Raw genomic sequence first — 23678 nt, 5'->3', positions numbered from 1 at the left:
GGTTTGTTTTATTTTATTTCTATTCTTATTTCTTCCTCAATATTGTTTAAGAATGAATGTGCTATCCATGACATGCTGTCACCAGTTTACCAGTTCACTGTCTGTTATTTAATGATGATCGAATATTGGCTAAATGTTTATAATGTCTTCTGTCCAAACAATGAAAAGCACTAAGAAAAAGGCAAGTGAGTCTCTCTTTAATTAAGCATGATGAGCCATGCGTTTTCCACAAAACAATTAAATATCATTGAATATAATTGCACCCTTGTCATTACTACTATGTTATTATAGCTTTCAGTAGGCCACCACAGGCACAGACAGTTTTAGCGCAGCGCGGCCTGGCTCAAGAACCGTGCTCCCCCACTTCCGAAATTAGCACTATACAACACTGGCCCAGTCTCTTGTCAAACCGGTTATGTTAATGATATGCAGCCTATTCCAAATAAGCCAAGTGAGGAACTCTGCTATCAGGTTCCCCCTCCCCCCCTACAGTACCTCTGTATCTCTTCTATCAAAGTATTTGTTCAGATACAAATTCAGAGCGGCCAATTTTGATATTTTTAATGCACCAATTGGCCTACATGAAGTTAGAGGGATGGGCAGAAATGGTTTAGGCTATTTTCAACTGTTAATGGGATTTTCTTTCTTCACAAATGAATTCTACTTTGTTGTAGGCTACAACAGTGTCCCATAAAAGTAGTGAAAATAGCCGATCTACAAGCTCACAAAGTGTTGCATCATGATTTGAATTCCGGACTGAAAACGCCACCCTTGCGTCTGCGTGTGTACAACCAAATACGCATCTTTCCTGAACCGATGACGCTATAGCTCCACCTCTCGCTTAACCCGCAAGTGGACATGGAGTAAATGTACTTAGTTACTTTCCGCTTAGTTACTTTCACGTGCATATAAATGAGCCATGCGGTCTTATAAGAATGAAAACAAACGCTACAGACAGACAGCCAGACAGAGTAAAATACAATGGTATGCCTGCCTCTTCAGCGCAGCAGCACTGGTTAAAAAAAAAGAAAAAAGACCCACCGACATTCCATAGGCTAAATCAATGCATTTTGTGATCGCATCGGTTTATCCGATATTAATTAATAATTATATTTGATTGACCCAAATCCACCCAAACTGCGGTTAACTGCGGCAACCACGGCTAAAACCGCGATCCATTTGTACACTCTCAGAATTACATTAACATTGATTTTACGATATAAATTCAAAAATAGCAATTATATTTGTTCATGGAGTGAGATTCGAACGCGGATCGTAGATTCAATAGTCGTCAGCCTTCACCACTACGCTAACGGAGCATTTTTAAAACAATAGAAAGAAGTAAGCTAAATACTACACAGCAAATGATGCGAGAACAAAAAAAAAATAGCCAATCTACAAGTAGGCCTACACGACGTGTATAGTAGTATATAATAGTATATTATATTAATTATAATTATAATTATAATCACACACACACGCCAGGCATTGTGAGCTTGTAGATCTGCTATTTTTTTATGACTCCCAGGTCAGGACTCACATCTCGTCTGTCTGTCTGTCTGTCTGTCTGTCTGTCTGTCTGTCTGTCTGTCTGTCTGTCTGTCTGTCTGTCTGTCTGAAACAAAAAAAAGTGACTCCAAAGCGCCACCTCGTGGTAGTATTTGGAACTAGATTTACTGCACGAGTGAGTGAGGCAAATGAGGAGTGTGATGTCAACATGAGAAACGACAAAGTCAATAGGCACCGACTGTATGTATGTATGTATGTATGTATGTATGTATGTATGTATGTATGGAGGGAGGGAGGGATGGATGGATGGATGGATGGATGGATGGATGGATGGATGTATGTATGGAGGGATGTATGTATGTATGGATGGATGGAGGGATGTATGGAGGGATGTATGGATGGATGGAGGGATGGAGGGATGGGGGGATGGAGGGAGGGATGGATGGATGGAGGGAGGGATGGATGGAGGGATGGAGGGATGGATGGAGGGATGGATGTATGGATGGATGGATGGAGGGATGGATGGAGGGATGGATGGATGGATGGATGGATGGAGGGATGGATGGATGGAGGGATGGAGGGATGGAGGGAGGGAGGGAGGGATGGAGGGAGGGAGGGATGGATGGAGGGATGGAGGGATGGATGGATGGATGGATGGAGGATGGATGGATGTATGTATGTATGGATGGATGGATGGAGGGATGGAGGGATGGATGGATGGATGGAGGGATGGAGGGATGTATGGAGGGATGGAGGGATGGATGGATGAGGGATGGAGGGATGGATGTATGGAGGGATGGATGGATGGAGGGAGGGAGGGATGGATGGATGGAGGGATGTATGGAGGGATGGATGGATGGATGGATGGGTGGAGGGATGTATGTATGTATGTATGTATGTATGGAGGGATGGAGGGAGGGAGGGATGGATTCCAGGTCAATAGACTGTGTGCAGACAGTAAACCATGCATGTGTCTGTAGGTGTAAGGGTGGAGGACTGGCCTCTCGTTGCTCTGTCCAGTGTCACCGTGGCTTCAGCCTGACCGTCCTGAACAGCCGGGGACATCCACCCTACCAGGTAATACCTCCACCGTACCCAGTAGCCTACAGTACACTGAGGGAGCACTACTAGGGCTGGGCCTAGGCGACATGGACAAAATCAGCCCCGTAACACAAAGAAGTTCACCCACTGTTTTTACACCTGCACAGGCGAATGTGCTACGACTGTTTTTGTATTGGTAGAATCCTTGTGTTTATGTGCTGAACAAGGGTTGAATATTTGGACTCATATCATAGCCATGCAGGCAGCTATACAACCCAAGCATTTACCACAGTTTAATCTCTCAAGAACAGATTCTGCTCTGCGTTTGAATCTGTCGGGGGGGGGGTTCGTCATATCGCACTGGCCTACAAGTGGGCGTGCCTTCAGATCAGGAAGCAGGCCGCGCTTTACCCAATCAAATGTAGTGGGCGGGATTCACGTGTCCGTCGATCCTTCCCCACTAGAAACAAACCAAAACTCATTTAACAATAGCGTCCTCGGAGCAGACAAAACCAACGGAAAGATATCCACATTTTAACTTGCTCTTTCATCATAGAAACAAGTGGGCTTATAACCAAAACGATCCATGTTCTCTGGGAGAAATGGTGTTAGTGTTCCGTGGAGAAATATTGTTAGTGGGAATGAAAACATAGTCGCACCACCGGAAGTGAAAGGCTGAAGGCAGACCAAAACCCCGGTTTCCTTGCGCACGTGTGCTACGTCGACTTCCTCCCAGAGCCAAGTGAGATAGTCAAAAACAGCAGAGGGCGCTGTTTTTCCTTTTCATTTGGCGATGGGTTCCCAGATTGACCACAGTTTAACATCGCTTTATTATACAATGCATAATTCTGTTTGAAAAGTAGTGCAAGATTAATCAACAGAAGAAAACAATGCAAGGTAACGGAGAACCATTTGTCACACGTTATCAGCAGGCCTGCACAGCTTCTTTAACCAGTTAAAGGAGAGATCCGGACATTTTAAGTGTTATCTTTGATGTGTCGCTTATCACTCACCATCCTTGAAAGGGACGTTGAGTTATTTCAGAGAGTCCCGTGTCGTAATTTTTTCGACCCCCTCCGTTGGCATAATGGGAGCGCGTGCCTAAGGGAAATTCGTCTATTATAACCGATGCAAAGTTATTTTTTTCTCTACTACTACTCATTGTAGAGTCTCATGATACTCAAACATGCACTGAAAGTTCCTGAGAGGCTAATGCTAATGCCGAACGAGCTAACGCTGGTTGCTTGTTTCTCTCCCAGAACCTGGCAACTCGTTGTTGCCAGGGAGAGAAACGGGACTCTCTGAAATAACTCAACGTGCCTTTCAAGGATGGTGAGTGATAAGCGACACATCAAAGATAGCACTTAAAATGTCCGGATCTCTCCTTTAAGCCTGATTAAGTGTTGGTTATTGTGTTGTGCAGCGAAAATATGCTGCTTTTTTCCCCCACATATAGTTCCATGCGCAAAGTAAGGATCCCAGGTTGAACGTGGTTCATCAAACAGATTGGTTTGCTTGAACACATGTTTTATTTCCCCCGACTTTAACCCATTAACCCATTTTGGGCGGGAACCCCTTTTTGTAACTATACCTTTCAGGACGGGAACCCCTTTTGGGGCTGTTGTTGCTATGTACAGTATATAGCAACGTACATTTGTTGTCATTTTTTCAGAAAACTATGGTCAGGATTTAGAAAGCGTTTTTAGAATTGGCCTCAGGTCTAAATTATGGATAAAGGGATAGTTCACCCCAAAAAAACTATTTTTTCCTATCGATTAGTCACCTCATGGATGTTATTTTGTTTTTGTCCTAAGCCAATAATTTGATGACCAGCGGACCGGTAGGCAGCGGTTCCGGACCGGTAGGAGACACAAAGGAGACTCTTTGTGTCGCCTACCGGAACCGCTGCCGGTCATCAAATTATTGGCTCAGAGATGCGACAAAAAAGAAGAAAAAATCCATGAATTCAAGTCTCCATGGGATGAATAATATGTAGAAAAAAAATCGTCATTTTGGGGGTTAAATATCTCTTTAAGACCTGAGGCCTATTCTTAAAAATGGCTTCTAAATCAGCAGTTCCCAAAAATAGCAGATATACAAGCGCGTTGCAAGCTTGTATATCTGCTATTTTTGAACAGCCAACGCAAAAATCTAAAATGACACAGAGATGCTTTCCCGGGTTAATGGGTTAAATAGGTTTCATTCTCACTCACTCACAATGTATGTATTTCTCTCTATCTCCCTCTCTCTCTCTCTCTCTCTCTCTCTCTCCTCCCCCCCTCTCTCTCTCTCTCTCTCTCTCCCCCGTCCAGAGAGAGACGGAGCTGGAGTGTGTCCAGGGTTCGTGGGACCGTGTGGTGACCTGTCAGCCGGTGGACTGTGGCATGCCCGACCAGTCCCACGTCTACCACGCCATCTTCAGCTGCCCGTGGGGAACCACCTTCGGCAAGCAGTGCTCCTTCACCTGTGGATCCCCGGCCATCCTGCAAGGTAGTAGTGTGCGTGTGCCTGTGTGTGTGTGTGTGTGTGTGTGTGTGTGTGTGTGTGTGTGTGTGTGTGTGTGTGTGTGTGGTAGCAGTGGTGGACAATACTTGCATTGATTACTTAAGTAAAAGTATCAATACTGCAATGTAGAAGTACTCTGTTACAAGTAAAAGGCTCGCGTTCAAAATGTTACTTGAGTAAAAGTACAAAAGTATTGGCATCAAAATATACTTAAAGTACCACAAGTAAAAGTACAAAAAAAAAGTACTGAAAATAGCACGTATACAAGCTCACAACGCGTTGTGAGCTTGTAGATCGGCTATTTTCAAATAGCCTATATATAAAAAATTAGGGCTAAAGTGGTTAATGTATGTTTTATAATATAATAATGTATATCTGCAAAGTAACTAGTAACTAAAGTTTTCAAATAATTGTAGTGGAGTAAAAGTACAATATTTTCCTCTGAGATGTAATGGAGTAGAAGTAAAAGTATTAAACATTGGACCTCAATATAGTACTTGAGTAAATGTACTTCGTTACTTTACACCACTGAAGGTAATCCGTGCTTTCCTCTTCGGTTCTGTTTTCTCTTATTGCTTGTTATCTTTTATATGTTCTGTGTTCTACTGCAGTCTCGCCAAGTTCTCTATCGTTGTGTTCTGTTCTGTTCTTGTTGGAATACCTACAGCGTTCTATCATCAAGTCTGACGGTTTGGCCAGTACGTGTGTTCCTCTTCGGAAAGAGACAATGGATTCCAGGCCCAGTTTCACACTGGTTGGCCACTAGCTTCCGTTTCCGCGCGCGTGTGCGTGTGCGTGTGCGTGTGCGTGTGTGTGTGTCTGTGTTTTGTTTCCTTTGCATTTGTCCCCAAACAAATTAACACGATTAAGTAAAGAATTTACTAAAATCTAAATGATTCAATGTTTTCCAAACATTTTCGATATTTAAAAAAAAAGAGACAGTGACGACACTAGCTAGCGACTGTAAGAATGGAATACGGAAATGCTTGTTCTCGATCTCAATGAGATCAGCCCATAGCTGCCCCGCTTTGCGGCGAGATCAAAGCGTGGCATAACTCTCTCTTTATGGGTCTGGCAAAAACTAAAATAAACAAATCAATTGAATTGCTTTTTTGATCATCGGCGGGTGTCAGTGAGTTTCTCTGATATTCAGACAGACTCGTTGAACCTCCGGCAGAGAGAGAGAGAGAGAGGATGTCTGGTCTCTCATACCTGGCTGAACCTGTGCCAGTTCATATGCATTCCATGGCTAGTTAACCCTTCAAGACCGGGAACATTCAACCGGCTATTCAAAAATAGCAGATCTGAAAGCTCGTAGATCTGCAATTGTTTTTTTTAATCATGAAAACTTGTGCAAATCTTTGAATATATATATATATTTTTTTTTAATATATTTTATATATATATATATATATATATATATATATATATATATATATATATATATATATATATATATTGCCAGAGGCAAAGATTTGACTTAGAAATGTCAATATATTCAAAGACTTGCAAACAATTTCACGATTGTTTTTTCAAAAATAGCCCCAAGAAATCTAAAACTGACACAGATGCGTTCCCGGTCTTAAAGGGTTAGTAATAGTTCAAATATTTCAATTTCAGTTGATGTGTGTTCTATTTATTTTCGTCCCAGCCTTCTATTTTGCCACACTATGCAGCCTGAAAAGTGTCTCCTTACCTTGGAAGAGATGGTAAACATAGAACATCCTCATATATTTGATGCCTTCACATTTAAGTGCTAGCGTAGATTTACGAGGAAGCCCGGCTGAGTTGGCCGCCAGTGGAACAGGCTGTTTCTAATGTATAAATACACTGTACTTAACATTTATTTATCTCTGTCTTATCATCTGCCAGCATGCGCGCGCACGTGTGTGTGTGTGTGTGTGTGTGTTAGCCTGGGTTAGCGGCATTAGCTCCGCCGGCTAGTTTTGCTACAGAGAGATAAAGTGATGGAGAGAAAGTTTATGAGGGAATGAGAGAAGGAGGTGGCCGGAGAGAAGGAGGTGGCCGGAGGGAAGGAGAAGGAGAGAAATGAATAAGAATGAATGAATTTAGCCAACAACCCAAGAAGGCACATATTGCCTTTTGTTCAGAACCCCAGGAAGGCACTATGTGCCTTCTTGGGAGTGAGACTGTGTTGATTCAGCTGGGCAAAGAGAGCTCTGTCATTGAGTACCGAACACCTTGAGCCAAACTTCACTGCATGGGGTTACATTAACTGCACAGTAAAGACTTTAAACCACACCATTATGAACTGCCCACAACAAGTTCGGAAACTTAACTTTGGTCGATTATTTCTCCCCTTTACTAATACCAATTGGTATTGTGTTGTATATCATTTTTATCGTGCATTAGACACCTTTACAACGAGGTACAGCTTGTAAGGATCGGGGTAGCCTCGGAAACCCATGCCTTTTTTTTGGTTTCAAATGAAAAAAAGCCTGGGGGAACCTTGCAGAATGGTGGTTTAGGAGTGGGAGTGAACCTTGTTATCTCCTAACCAATCAGAGTGCAGAGGGGCGTTGCTCTAAACTTGGTGACGTCAGCGTGTTCCGTGCACAGGCCGGGGGGGGTGAGGGGAGGGGAGGCGGGGACATAGATTGATGAAGCAATAGGAAGCGGCGCTGGTACCGAGCGCAAGGCTTTGGATCCGCCCTTCAAGACCTTGGATAGGGCTGGCTCCTCCAGTCTAGGATCGGGGTAGCACCCCCCAAAAATTTGCCAAAATGCCCAAATATGCTTCTTTTGGTAATCGCTCTAGTTTTCAGCCACCTGCCAGATACCTGATACCTGAACATGGGTTCTGCAACTTTGTTGAGTTTGTGTTGATGCTCCAAGCAGTAACACTAGTGCCCCAATGGAAAGATGCCACGTTTGTCCCTTCAGGATAAGGCCCCTGCAATAGACCAATTATTTGTTTACCAACATTGAGACTGGACGCACAGGTGTTTGTTTCACACAATCAATTGTCAACCTGTTGTTTTGGGGTGCGCTGGTTTCAGCACACCCCAACCCCCTCTAACCTCTAACCCCAACCCCCTCTTGTGTGTTGGCTGGTGAGGCGCGTCCTAGCGAGACCTGACAGAATGGGTTTCATTGAGCGCATACTGGTTCTTATCAGTGTGCCGTCGTCTGTTAAGGGGTCTATAGGGCAAGTGGAAGGGATTTTGGCAAATTATTTGGGGGTGCTACCCACACATTTAGCTGTGTTGCTCATTCCACAAATACCCGATCCTTAAAAGCTTTACCTCGTTGTAAAGATGACTAATCAACGCTAAAAAAGGGGAGAAATACTCAACCGCAGTTAAGTTTCCGTGTGCAGTCTATTATACTTGAATCCCTCTCTCTCTCTCTCTCTCTCTCTCTCTCTCTCTCTCTCTCTCTCTCTCTCTCTCTCTCTCTATACATTATGCAGTCAAATAGGGTCAAACCCGAGCTGCATGGATAATATGAATAAGCTGTATAAGTTGTTTTGTTTATTATTTCTCCATTCATTCCTGAGGCGGGGGGGGGGCAGTCAGTCATTAGAGGTGTGAACAAGCATTAATGTATGTGGACTCGCTGACCACTGAGGCCTTGGTTGTTTCAGACATCATGTGAGCTCAGGGGGAGGTACTATATACTCTATAGTTCCTGTGCTGCAGGCAGTGAGCTTTATATGAGCGAGAATGTCTTAACATGAAGTATGAAATTTTATGATTTCGTTTTAATGCTGCAATATGGGACTCATTTTAACCCATTAAGACCTGAGGCCATTCTTAAAAATGTTTTCTAAAGCCTGACAGTTTTTTGAAACAAAATCTAAAAAAAAATGTTTTCAAGATTTTTCAAAAATAGCAGATATACAAGCTCATAGCGCGGCACTCGGTGCCGCGCTATGAGCTTGTATATCTGCTATTTTTGAATAGCCAAGGAAATCTAAAGTGACACTAGCCTCGATCTCCAGGCTTTTATTGTTTAGTTTTGCAAAAAAATAAAAGCCTGGACCAGCGCGTCGGTGTACCCGGTATAGAAAGTGTTTCATTTCCCCCAACCAACCAGAGTGCAGTGGGCGTCGCTCGTAATGTTGTGTTGACGGGGGCGGGGGCTGACGGACAGATCGGTGAACCAATGGGATCAGGCGCATACTCTCCGCGCTGATTTTAAACCCCGCCCCTCTAGGCACGAAAGCAGGAAGGCTAGCGCAGCCTAAAGTGACACAGATGCGTTCCAGGTCTTATTGGGTTAATGAATACAATGTTATTTTGATAAATATTCCATGATAGAGTATGTTAATACGATATAATTGGTACATCTGCAGGGGTTAGAGCGAGGCAGTGTTTGGGCTTTGGGCTTGTTTTTTTCTGAAAAGTTGCATTTAATAATTGCGGGTTGGTTTTTTTTTGGCCTTGTTTGTAAAGTGTATAGTTAGTTATTTGGGCTTGTTTCCTTTTTAATGTCAAGGACCTCTAAATTAATATGCATTTGTCCACGGACTATTTGTGCCATGGACCAGATTTGTGTTGTTAAAACGTTTAGAAAAAATATTCAAAATGTTTAGCTCTTTTCAAGATTAGTTTGAAAAGATCAGATCCACAAACTCACAACGTGTTGCGATGATGAGACATGTTTTGAGCTTGTAGATCGGCTATTTGAGGTTAGGTTACAGCGACTGGTTTAATCATTATGCTTGTGGCCTTTCCTACACATTGTCCAATGCTAGTGTTACCCAATCATTTATAATCCTTAAAGTCTAAAGGTCCTTACACACCGGGGCGATTTCTTTCGTGCGAATAATACGTTTTCTTTTTAAACCTTATAAAGTCAATGCAAGCTTCCACACCAGTTTCGCGGAGCGAAAAAAGCGTCTTTTAATTATTCGGAACGAGTCTGAATTTTGCGTATATTCGCATATTCGCCGGTGTGTAACCGCCTTAATACTGTAGATTAAATAGTTGAAAACACGTCATTTTTGTTGAGAGACGAAGCGTAAATCATGCTGTAAGCACGTTAACAGAACGGTGTCATGGCCCTAAAAGAAACCCATTATTTGTCTTCATGACAGCATAATACAAAATACTGTATTGGCAGTGGCTCTGGGGTAGAGCGGCCGGTAAGAGCGGCCGGATGGAGAACCGCAAGGTTCCCAGTTCGATCCCGGGCTCCCCCAGAGTTAGTGTCAAAGTGTCCTCGAGCAAGACGCTGAACCCCTAATTGCTCCCGATGAGCAGGTTGGTGCCTTGCATGGTTTCCTCCTCCATCGTTGTGTGTGAATGTGTGTGTGAATGTGTGTATGAATGTGTGTGTGAATGTAATGCACAATCTATGTAAAGCGCTTTGGATAAAAGCGCTATATAAATGCACCATTTACCATTTATATGAATGCACCATTTACTACTGGCACATTTTCCGCACGCACGCACGCACACACGCACGCACGCACACATACACACACAGTTATTACTGTAATAAGTAGGCTAGAGCAGTGGCGTGCCCAGGAATTACATTTAAGGCAGCCGAGATTTTTTTTCGCCCCCTCCCCCCCCGGGGGGGGGGGGGTACTCGGGGGAAAACGAAAAATCTCGGGGGAAACAAGTTAACAACAACACTACACTGACTACAAAACTGAAAAACGTTAATAAAAACAATATGCAAGTATATTCAATGTAGGCCAATGTATTTAAAAAAAAAAAAAAAGCAGCATTACAGAAAAGGCGAACATGATGTCCTGCACAAATTATTATATTTGGTAATGAATGGCTAAAGCTGCTCTCAGAGCCCCTTTTATGCCAGGTGAGTACAGGTGATGGCCCAGACCCCCACACATTCCTGGCAGCACCCCAAACAAAGGCATACATTTGCATCACTATAGACGAGGGTCGCTCTACTGACTGTATACGGTAGTGATTGGCTGCCTGCCCGCGTGAATGGACGAGGAGGCGGGCTAATGGCTCGACGGGCACTATTCGGTGTGAATTTTTTCACTGCTTGTTTTTCAGTCAGTCTTTTACTTTATTTTCTAGGGGAGGCTAAATTTGAGTTGGGCAGGCGGCCGCCTGCCTTGCCTCTATGGTGGGTACGCCACTGGGCTAGAGGTCAGAATCATGCTCCTCTTCTTTCCTGTTCGTGCTACATGAGTTCTAAAAGATGATCGCTGTTGCTTGTGTTGATTAAGTCTGAAAATAGCCTGATGTCCACAGTGTCTGTTGTTGTGGTCGTTTCCGTCCAGGAATCCCAGGGTGAAATGCCCAAAAAGACCATTTACACAGTCAGCAAGCGAGACAACGATTTATGATATAAACACTGATTATAGAGAAATAATATTATCTGTGGCTTTTTGGTTTTTGGGTGAAGTATGTTGGAAGGCCATCACAGCACAGAAAAAAAACACTCTGGTTCTTAGCAGTGGTGGAAAAAGTACTCCAATGTTTTACTTAAGTAAAAGTATCAATACTGCAATGTAGAAGTACTCTGTTACAAGTAAAAGTCCGGAATTCAACATTTACTTCAGTAAAAGTACAAAAGTATTGGTATCAAAATGTACTTAATGTACCAAAAGTAAAAGTACTAACATGTTTGAAAATAGCAGATCTACAAGCTCGTAACGCGTCGCAGTGCAACGCGTTGTGAGCTTGTAGATCGGTTTAAAATAGGGCTATAGTGGTTAATGCATGTTTTATAATGTAATAATTTATATCTGCTCAGTAACGAGTAACTAAAGTTTTAAATAATTGTAGTGGAGTAAAAGTACAATATTTACCTCTGAGATGTAGTGGAGTAGAAGTAAAAGTATAGACAATTGGAAATACTCCAGTAAGGTAAAAGTACCACAACATTGTACTTAAGTACAGTACTTGAGTAAATGCACTTAGTTACTTTACACCACTGCATTGAGCCCAGAAAAAAAAACACATTTAGGTTCTAAGACCATGATAATCTATCCAATACACAAATACACACCACTACAGCTGTATTGGGTTTTAAACACCAGTATGTTTTATAATAGCTTATAAAACAAATTCTATACAATGTTAAAGATTCATTAAATTTTATAGAGCTGTTAAAATGCGTAGAACGTTCAGTGTTATGGTCGTTCACACATCGTGTGGGGGCAGAACGTGTTAGCTTTACCTAACGTTGACCATATGCTCTTCTAGCTTTAGACCAGTGGTGGGAACATTATATTTTGCTTAAGTAAAAGTATCAATACTGCAATGTAGAAATACTCTGTTTACAAGTAAAAGTATCAATACTGCTATGTAGAAATACTCTGTTTACAAGTAAAAGTATCAATACTGCTATGTAGAAATACTCTGTTAACAAGTAAAAGTCCGGATTTCAAAATGGACTTGAGTAAATGTACAAACGTATTGGTATCAAAATGTACTTAAAGTACCAAATAGAAAGTACTCATTATGCAGAATGTCCCGTTTCACACGTTTTGAAATGTATACAAATCTTTTGAAAATAGCAGATTGTGAGCTTGTAGATCGGCTATTTTCAAATGGCCGAAATGTATGTAGGGCTGAAGTGGGTTGTGTATGTTTTGTAATGATAATCAAAATCTACAAAGTAACTAGTAACCAACTAGTTTTACTTAAGTACAGTAGGCTACTTAAGTAAATGTACTTAGTTACTTTACTCTACTGGTGTTCAGGTCTCTAACTCTGTTCCCTGCCATTCATGTTGAAAAGGTGGGATATCAGTAATATGCCATTTATTTAACACAGAAATTCAAAAAAAATACTGCTACTGTGTTGTGTTGTTATTGTGCTTTCAGGTGACAGTGACCGTCTGGTGTGTCTGGAGGACGGCCTGTGGTCGTTCCCTGAGGCCTACTGTAAGGTGGAATGTCCCGAAGCGCCCGTCATCGCCAACGCCAAGTCCCTGTCGGCGGACTGCCACGACACGGGGCACGACGTGGGCACCGTGTGCCGCTACAAATGCAACCCGGGCTACTACGTGACGGGCAGCCTGGGCAAGACGACACGGAAGTGAGCGTTTTCCTTTTTTTGCTTTTGTGTCCTCGGGTGCAGTGTTGATTTTGTCGTCTAAAACAGGGGTCTTCAACGTTTTCAGCCCAGGGACCCCTTAGCTGAGAGAGAGATGAAGCAGGGACCCCCTCTATGTATAAAATTGTTTTATGGATTCAACTTTTTTTGTTGACGTTTACTGTTCTTTTTCCCTCTACACCTCTTTGCCAAAAATAGCCGACCTACAAGCTCACAACGCCTCGCAGCGCGAGGTCTTGTGAGCTTGTAGATCTGCTATCACACAAAGATTTGGCGGACCCCCTGTAGTAACTCTGAGGACCCCCGAGGGGTCCTGGACCCCTTGTTGAAGACCCCAGGTCTAAAGCTATGACGAAAGAATTTCGTCGACTACCTTTTTTCACTGACGAAAACTAAATCAAAACTAAATCAAAACTAAATCAAAACTAAATCAAAACTAAGCTACGATGACTAAAACTAAGACTAAATATATTGACAATTTCATCAACAAATAAAAACTAGACTAAAATGTTAGTGAGGGATCTAGTGGAGAAGAGATCCAGTAGAACTAAAAGACAAGTCATGTTATGCTTGGTTGAGCTCGGGTGTTGCGCTCTGAAAATAGCAGATCTACAAGCTCACAACGTGTCGCACTGCGGCGCGTTGTGAGCTTGTAGATCTGCTATTTTCAGCATGCAACCAAGTGGAACATCAGCCATTACGACGCCATCAAGGCACCGCCAAAACACATTATAGTCTTCAGACCAACGAGGGACTGTGTGTCTTTGTGTTATCGCTTATATTAAGGAATACACAAATAAATACATACATAGAATGTGTTCACATCCCTGTCTTGTGGGCTAACGTGCTAACGTGCTAACAGCACATCCTGTGGAGACATGAGGGCAAAGTTTTTTTCTGCCTGAGCGTTACAGAGGAATTTCCCTGTTTTCCTTTTATTTTACAACGGCCTCATTAAGCGCTCCTTAATCAAATTAGGATCTCTGATTTACGCAGGAATTTTACACAAACCCAGTAACGATACATCATATACGGCGTGCCCCCCCGCACCTCCTCGGCCCAGGTTTAAATAGTGCACTGAGTACATTTTAACCCATTAAGACCGGGAACACATCTGTGATAGCACTTAAACCATTATGTTATACTTTGGGCTATTTTTGAAAAATCGTGAAAATGTGTGCAAATCTTTGAACTATATACTTTAAAATTTTAAGCAAACATTTGTAACTCAAATCTTTGCTTCTGGGGGGTCCCTGGAACTGAATATTTTGAGATGGGGGTCTCAGGTTTGAGCACCACTGATATTATAGCAACATACGTTTTTTCAGAAAACTGTTAGGATTTAGAAGACATTTGTAGAATCCCCCAAAGATTTGAGTTACAAATGTTTGCTTTAAAAAAATATATATATATATATATATATATATATATTCAAAGGTTTGCACACATTTTCAAGATTTTTCTAAAATAGATCTACAAGCTCATAGCTACGAGCTTGTAGATCTTCTATTTTCTTAATAGCCAAAGAAATACAAAAAATCAAAACACATTCTTTCCCGGTCTTAATGGGTTAAAAATGTATTTTTAGGTCCATCACCTGCAAACAGTATTGGGTTTTCTAAAACGTGCTCACAAAAGCCTCCAATAAAGTTTGTACCGGCGCAAACGCGGCCTCATTATTGCGTTGCCAATTGTATTCATTGGGCGACTTTGTTCATTATTAAATGCGATTTCTATGCTGTTAATGACGTGTGGGTTTTCTATTAGGAGCGGAGGCAGATGCTGGGGGAAAAGTTTATATCCGCTTAAGCTGGTTTGAGTCTAGGCTAGTGTATGAAATGTGTGACGGATACTGGAGTCTGTGCTGGTTTTCTGGTGTGTGAGATCTGTCTGGGTACCAGTGGTGGAAAAAGTGCTCACATGTTGTATTTAAAAGTAAAAGTAAGTACGTACTACGTAAAAGTATCAATAGTGCAATATAGAAATACTCCGTTACATATTCAGTAAAAGTCCGGAATTCAAAATGTACTTGAGTAAAAGTACAAAAGTATTGGCATCAAAATGTACTTAAAGTACCAGAAGTAAAAGTATTCATTATGCAGAATGACCCATTTCAAGTTTTCAAATGTATAAACATCTTTTGAAAATAGCAGAGCTCACAATGCGTCGCATCGTGACCCATTGTGAGCTTGTAGATCTGTCATCTACAAGCCGTCCATTTGTCATTTTCAAATGGCCGAAATGTATAATAATAATCCAAATCTAAAGTAACTAAAGATTTCAAATAATAGTATAGAGTAAAAGTACACAATATGCCTCTGAGATGTAGTGGAGTAGAAGTAAAAGCATTGGAAATTGGAAATACTCAAGTAAAGTACAAACACCTCAACATTGTACTTAAAGATGGAGTGCCATGATATTTTTCAACCCTAAAACCTGATCATAAGGTATTATTATTATGTAAGGATTTTTTTCAACAAAAAAGTGTACAGTAAGTGTTAAAATGTTGTTTTTATGTAGACACACCCACCAGTGCATTAAGTATACCTGGTTCTCACCTTAGCACCTCCTCCACCACCTTAGCACCACCCACCTGTCCTAGTCCCTCCTCCTCCTCATGCCCACACCTGTTGTGTTATGATAATGAGGGGGAGGGTGTGGGCTTTGTGATGTCACTAAAGAGCTGTTTCTCTATTGGCACATTTGACCCTCAAGGTTTCAGCCTCCAGGAAAAAACTCCAAATAGTCAGAGAAGACATAAAACACCATAAAAACACCACCGGGGGGCTTAATGAAGTTCTATCAACCTCATAGACACATGAAAAACAGAAAAAGTGCAAAAACATGGCACCACCTCTTTAAGTACAGTACTTACAGTGCTGGGTGTGTATACAAATGCAATCAAATCCATTTGATAAATTAACATTACAAATGGATAAATTAACATTGAATTAACATTGCAGATTGTATTGTCTTTGGGGTCTGTATCAAGCTGTGCACAGATATGCCAGACATACTGTACAGTACATTGACATTTAGCTTATTTCATGCATCGACCCATTTTGCACCTGGATATCTTTATGAGTTGTTGTTTTTTTACTTAGAAATATGTGTAAACTTTTTAACAATGCCTGACACGTTATTGGTCCAACACGTGAGAGTGCGTACGCCTATGAAACAGCTTGAAATGGTCACTGATGTGATTACTGTAGACATGTTCACACAAATAATTATTATGTACATTCTACTACGGGCAGGGGTGCATGGGGGCAACTTTGTTGATGGAGAGGGCCCCTGTATTTCCACACTCACTCCAGAGAAGACACATTGCACATACTGTCGGACCATTCTATGTCACGCAAAAGTAGCAAAAATAGCAGATCTACAAGCTCAAAACGTGACGCAGTGCGACGCGTTTTGAGCATGTAGATCGGGTATTTTTACGATTTTATTATTGGAATTCAGATTTATTTTTTGCTATGTTTGAATTGGAATCCTAAAAAGTAGCCGTTTTATTTTATTTCAAAAGCATTTAGTTATACTTAAATGTTAACTTTGTGAACTTAAAGTTGTACAATGCAGAATCACAAATAACGATTTTTAGCAACCTCTGCTGGTCACTACCGTCACTGCATACAATTTCCGTAGTCCTCGATTACCCAGAATTCCATTCATTTTCACCGGAAGCTGGAAGCGTTTCAAAAAGCGATCTTTTAATTGTTTTATACTATCTACGGATCGTTTCTCTTAGCCAGTGGAGCATTAGTTACCATGAGCTGTGCTTTCTTTTTCTGTTCTTTTTCGATCTTCCAATCCTACATTCTCTTAAATCAGCGTGAGGTTCCTTTTTGTTATTAGCACGGTAGTTCCTGGCCAAACAGGAAACCGTTGCGGTAGTTCCTGGCCAAACAGGAAACCAGTGCATTTCCACCTCCGTTTTCCGGCCAGATGACGTCAATTTCCCGGGAAAGTCCCCCCCGTCCACGTTCAATAGAAAATATATAAATAAAAGGCTTCCGGGGGTGAAATTCATGGAGTGGGTGTTGTGAAACTTTTGCCACTCACAAAAGATATACAATTTAACTTTAGTTTTGTTGAAAACGTTACCTAGTATTACTTTAAATACAAATACATTGGACATAAAAATTACAATAGAATTGTAATAATAGTCATTAAGCTACTAATATAGACTGAAGTAATTAAAGTGGGTCATGATTGCATGTTTGGATTCGTAACAGCTGAAATCAATAATAAATCACTATTCTGATATTAACCTGCGGGCGAAGGTGGGGGCCGCATGTGGCCCCCGGGCCGCCAGCTGCCCATGTATGACCTAGAATATTGTCTCGATTCCTATGTGCCTCATCGATGGCTGATTGATCCAGAAATCCACGACAGTGGCTTCATCAGCACATTCTTTTCTAAGTCGGTGTGTCAGAGACAGAGTCATTTATTCATAATGATCTTTTTTGTTAACCAAAAAAACGTTTGACATGACAACGTTGTTCATGCACATCAGGAAATACATGAAGGTGGTGTGCCAGGAGGGAGGCCAGTGGGACCAGCTGGCGTGTGTGCCCGTGTCGTGCCCGGCACTGCCGGACGTCTTCCAGGGCATGTACACCTGTACCAACGCTCTGCACTACGACTCTGTCTGTACGCTGCAGTGCCCCGACGATGTAGACAATGTAAGTACACTGTCCTGTACCAACGCTCTGTCTGTACGCTGCAATAACCTGACGATGTAGACAATGTAAGTACACCTGTACCAACGCTCTGTCTGTACGCTGCAATGCCCTGACGATGTAGACAATGTAAGTACACCTGTACCAACGCTCTGTCTGTACGCTGCAATAACCTGACGATGTAGACAATGTAAGTACACCTGTACCAACGCTCTGTCTGTACGCTGCAACGCCCCGACGATGTAGACAATGTAAGTACACCTGTACCAACGCTCTGTCTGTACGCTGCAACGCCCCGACGATGTAGACAATGTAAGTACACCTGTACCAACGCTCTGTCTGTACGCTGCAACGCCCCGACGATGTAGACAATGTAAGTACACCTGTACCAACGCTCTGTCTGTACGCTGCAACGCCCCGACGATGTAGACAATGTAAGTACACCTGTGTACCCAGTGTTGTGCCTGAATGATCGTTCATGAACTCGTTGATTTTTTGGGCGAACGTGACTGTGAACATACTGTATTTCCACTAGATGAACGTTATTGTGAACGCGTTCATTCTGGCGTTTGTGAACGGCGCTCTCTCACAAATGCAAAATATAAGGTGCTTACCCCAAATGTTAACTAGGTGTCCGGAGTGTTTGTGCAATGTATTAACGTTTTTCAATAAAGAAGTGTTTTAATCCCGTCTGTGGCCGAACGCCATCCCCCCCCTCGTTTACTTCCTGTTTACATTGAGTGTAATTCCGGCTTTCACCGGATGCGCGCTGCCACTACCACCCATTGGGAACTTCCGACAGAATTGGACACAGACGGGAGTAAAACACTTCTTTATTGAAAAATATGGACTAAGGCATTACACAAACACTCCGGACACCTAGTTAACATTTGGGGCAAGCGGGTAAGCACCTTATATTTTGCATTTGTACATGTTTCGAGAAATACGGGTTTTACCGGTGACATTCCAGACAGGGGGGTCGTCGCTGGTTGCTGTCTGCGGTTCTATATGGGCTGTGGCTAGCTCTGGTCCGTAGCCTGAAGGAGTTCAGGCTACGGACCAGAGCTAGGCTGTTGCAATAATTTTGACAAATAATAGGTCGCAGCAACCCAGGTAGAAAATCCTGCCAGATTTCCAATGTGACGACGTCTCCACGCCCCGCCGACCGGAGCGTCCGCCTGTCGGGATCCGCGGTCTCCACATGCCGTCCTTATCATCGTTAACCATGCGCAGTGCGGAGCGCCCACCCGGCGTAGCACTGGCGGGCCAGTAGTCCACCGTTAGCGGCCAAGTAGCGTGGTGCTGTCGTATATGACCCCCCCCCCCCCTCCATATATTGCGAACCCCCCTCCTCCCCTTCCCCCCATCCTCCCCTCCCTCCCACATATGTATATAAATATGTGGGAGGGAGGGGAGGATGGGGGGAGGTGAGGAGGGGGGTTAATAAGCAGGGGGGTTAATAAGCAGCACAGATGTGAACTTATTTTTATTTTATTTTATTATAATAGTAAAATAAAAAGTTACAAACGGCAAAGCAATCACAATGTACACAAAAAAAAGAAGAACTAAACGAGTTCATTTTTGGAACCATGAACTTTAGTTCAAAATGTTGAATTATGAACTATGAACTGAACTAGTTCATTTTAAAATTTGTGAACTGAACTTTGAACTAGTTCATGCAGAAAGTGAATTTCCCCGACACTGCCTGTACCAACGCGTACCAACGCTCTGCACTATGACTAATGACAACGTAAGTACACCTGTACCAACCAGTGTTGATTTTGTCGACTAAAACTGTTCAAAAATGTTCACAGACAAAAACTAAAACATTTCAGATGACTAAAATATGACTTAAACTAAATGGAATTTTATTCAAAAGACTATGACTAAATCAAAATTTGCTGTCAAAATCAACACTGCTGTCATCCATCAGTCAGCTCAGACAGAGCAGGTCTTTAGTTACAGTGAGTTACAGACCTGTAAGGGTCCATTTGGAACCCTCCTCAACGAACCCTGAGGATCCCTGCATGGACCCCAACTTTGAGAAGCACTGTCTTAGATTTGTTCATATTACACAACTGGTATCAGATCGGTACTCTGCATCGACCGATACGCATGTTCTGGGTAATCGGAATCGGTATAGAAAAGGAACACATTGTGTCGGAAATGTCTCTAAATAAAAGGTGTGTCTTGTCTCCTAACAGAGCACCATGTGTTTGTCTCCTAACAGAGAGCACCATGTGTTTGTCTCCTAACAGAGCACCATGTGTTTGTCTCCTAACAGAGAGCACCATGTGTTTGTCTCCTAACAGAGCACCATGTGTTTGTCTCCTAACAGAGCACCATGTGTTTGTCTCCTAACACAGAGCACCATGTGTTTGTCTCCTAACACAGAGCACCATGTGTTTGTCTCCTAACAGAGAGCACCATGTGTTTGTCTCCTAACAGAGCACCATGTGTTTGTCTCCTAACAGAGAGCACCATGTGTTTGTCTCCTAACAGAGAGCACCATGTGTTTGTCTCCTAACAGAGCACCATGTGTTTGTCTCCTAACAGAGCACCATGTGTTTGTCTCCTAACACAGAGCACCATGTGTTTGTCTCCTAACACAGAGCACCATGTGTTTGTCTCCTAACAGAGCACCATGTGTTTGTCTCCTAACAGAGAGCACCATGTGTTTGTCTCCTAACAGAGCACCATGTGTTTGTCTCCTAACAGAGAGCACCATGTGTTTGTCTCCTAACAGAGAGCACCATGTGTTTGTCTCCTAACACAGAGCACCATGTGTTTGTCTCCTAACAGAGAGCACCATGTGTTTGTCTCCTAACAGAGAGCATCATGTGTTTGTCTCCTAGGAGAGCACCATGTGTTTGTGTCCTAACAGAGAGCACCATGTGTTTGTCTCCTAACAGAGCACCATGTGTTTGTGTCCTAACATAGAGCACCATGTGTTTGTCTCCTAACACAGAGCACCATGTGTTTGTCTCCTAACAGAGAGCACCATGTGTTTGTCTCCTAACACAGAGCACCATGTGTTTGTCTCCTAACAGAGAGCACCATGTGTTTGTCTCCTAACAGAGAACACCATGTGTTTGTCTCCTAACACAGAGCACCATGTGTTTGTCTCCTAACAGAGAGCACCATGTGTTTGTCTCCTAACAGAGAGCACCATGTGTTTGTCTCCTAACAGAGAACACCATGTGTTTGTCTCCTAACAGAGAACACCATGTGTTTGTCTCCTAACAGAGAGCACCATGTGTTTGTCTCCTAACAGAGAACACCATGTGTTTGTCTCCTAACAGAGAGCACCATGTGTTTGTCTCCTAACAGAACACCATGTGTTTGTCTCCTAACAGAACACCATGTGTTTGTCTCCTAACAGAGAGCACCATGTGTTTGTCTCCTAACAGAGCACCATGTGTTTGTCTCCTAACAGAGAGCACCATGTGTTTGTCTCCTAACAGAGTACCATGTGTTTGTCTCCTAACAGAGAGCACCATGTGTTTGTCTCCTAACAGAGAGCACCATGTGTTTGTCTCCTAACACAGAGCACCATGTGTTTGTCTCCTAACAGAGCACCATGTGTTTGTCTCCTAACAGAGAGCACCATGTGTTTGTCTCCTAACACAGAGCACCATGTGTTTGTCTCCTAACAGAGAGCACCATGTGTTTGTCTCCTAACAGAGCACCATGTGTTTGTCTCCTAACAGAGAGCACCATGTGTTTGTCTCCTAACAGAGCACCATGTGTTTGTCTCCTAACAGAGCACCATGTGTTTGTCTCCTAACAGAGCACCATGTGTTTGTCTCCTAACAGAGCACCATGTGTTTGTCTCCTAACAGAGCACCATGTGTTTGTGTCCTAACAGAGCACCATGTGTTTGTCTCCTAACAGAGCACCATGTGTTTGTCTCCTAACAGAGCACCATGTGTTTGTCTCCTAACAGAGCACCATGTGTTTGTCTCCTAACAGAGTACCATGTGTTTGTCTCCTAACAGAGCACCATGTGTTTGTCTCCTAACAGAGCACCATGTGTTTGTCTCCTAACAGAGCACCATGTGTTTGTCTCCTAACAGAGAGCACCATGTGTTTGTCTCCTAACAGAGCACCATGTGTTTGTCTCCTAACAGAGCACCATGTGTTTGTCTCCTAACAGAGCACCATGTGTTTGTCTCCTAACAGAGAGCACCATGTGTTTGTCTCCTAACAGAGCACCATGTGTTTGTCTCCTAACAGAGCACCATGTGTTTGTCTCCTAACAGAGCACCATGTGTTTGTCTCCTAACAGAGCACCATGTGTTTGTCTCCTAACAGAGTACCATGTGTTTGTCTCCTAACAGAGCACCATGTGTTTGTCTCCTAACAGAGCACCATGTGTTTCTCCTAACAGAGCACCATGTGTTTGTCTCCTAACAGAGCACCATGTGTTTGTCTCCTAACAGAGCACCATGTGTTTGTCTCCTAACAGAGACAATGTGTTTGTCTCCTAACAGAGAGCACCATGTGTTTGTCTCCTAACAGAGCACCATGTGTTTGTCTCCTAACAGAGAGCACCATGTGTGTGTCTCCTAACAGAGACCATGTGTTTGTCTCCTAACAGAGCACCATGTGTTTGTCTCCTAACAGAGAACACCATGTGTCTTGTCTCCTAACAGAGCACCATGTGTTTGTCTCCTAAGAGAGACCATGTGTTTGTCTCCTAACAGAGACCATGTGTTTGTCTCCTAACAGAGCACCATGTGTTTGTCTCCTAACAGAGAACACCATGTGTTTGTCTCCTAACACAGAGCACCATGTGTTTGTCTCCTAACAGAGAGCACCATGTGTTTGTCTCCTAACAGAGAGCACCATGTGTTTGTCTCCTAACAGAGAACACCATGTGTTTGTCTCCTAACAGAGAACACCATGTGTTTGTCTCCTAACAGAGAACACCATGTGTTTGTCTCCTAACAGAGAGCACCATGTGTTTGTCTCCTAACAGAGAACACCATGTGTTTGTCTCCTAACAGAGAGCACCATGTGTTTGTCTCCTAACAGAACACCATGTGTTTGTCTCCTAACAGAACACCATGTGTTTGTCTCCTAACAGAGAGCACCATGTGTTTGTCTCCTAACAGAGCACCATGTGTTTGTCTCCTAACAGAGAGCACCATGTGTTTGTCTCCTAACAGAGTACCATGTGTTTGTCTCCTAACAGAGAGCACCATGTGTTTGTCTCCTAACAGAGAGCACCATGTGTTTGTCTCCTAACACAGAGCACCATGTGTTTGTCTCCTAACAGAGCACCATGTGTTTGTCTCCTAACAGAGAGCACCATGTGTTTGTCTCCTAACACAGAGCACCATGTGTTTGTCTCCTAACAGAGAGCACCATGTGTTTGTCTCCTAACAGAGCACCATGTGTTTGTCTCCTAACAGAGAGCACCATGTGTTTGTCTCCTAACAGAGCACCATGTGTTTGTCTCCTAACAGAGCACCATGTGTTTGTCTCCTAACAGAGCACCATGTGTTTGTCTCCTAACAGAGCACCATGTGTTTGTCTCCTAACAGAGACAATGTGTTTGTCTCCTAACAGAGAGCACCATGTGTTTGTCTCCTAACAGAGCACCATGTGTTTGTCTCCTAACAGAGAGCACCATGTGTGTGTCTCCTAACAGAGACCATGTGTTTGTCTCCTAACAGAGCACCATGTGTTTGTCTCCTAACAGAGAACACCATGTGTCTTGTCTCCTAACAGAGCACCATGTGTTTGTCTCCTAAGAGAGACCATGTGTTTGTCTCCTAACAGAGACCATGTGTTTGTCTCCTAACAGAGCACCATGTGTTTGTCTCCTAACAGAGAACACCATGTGTTTGTCTCCTAACACAGAGCACCATGTGTTTGTCTCCTAACAGAGAGCACCATGTGTTTGTCTCCTAACAGAGAGCAC

General features: G+C 42.8%; 1 protein-coding gene across 1 annotated transcript in view; it reads left to right on the top strand.

Moving 5' to 3' along the window:
- Window positions 1–23678, top strand: part of pappa2 (pappalysin 2) — a gene marked incomplete at its 3' end in the record, with an annotated part of 201019 nt that overhangs the window by 129774 nt on the left and 47567 nt on the right. The window contains exons 22-25 of the mRNA XM_080438933.1: window positions 2490–2586; window positions 4863–5040; window positions 12833–13046; window positions 17584–17752. Of these exons, the coding sequence (XP_080295059.1) occupies window positions 2490–2586; window positions 4863–5040; window positions 12833–13046; window positions 17584–17752 (658 nt within the window). The remainder of the gene's footprint in view (window positions 1–2489; window positions 2587–4862; window positions 5041–12832; window positions 13047–17583; window positions 17753–23678) is intronic.

This window comes from Gymnoscopelus braueri (assembly GCF_963280865.1).
Source record: "Gymnoscopelus braueri genome assembly, chromosome: 10".
Taxonomy (NCBI): domain Eukaryota; kingdom Metazoa; phylum Chordata; class Actinopteri; order Myctophiformes; family Myctophidae; genus Gymnoscopelus; species Gymnoscopelus braueri.
Note: the sequence above shows the minus strand (reverse complement) of the source record. Positions and strands in the feature narration are given on the sequence as shown.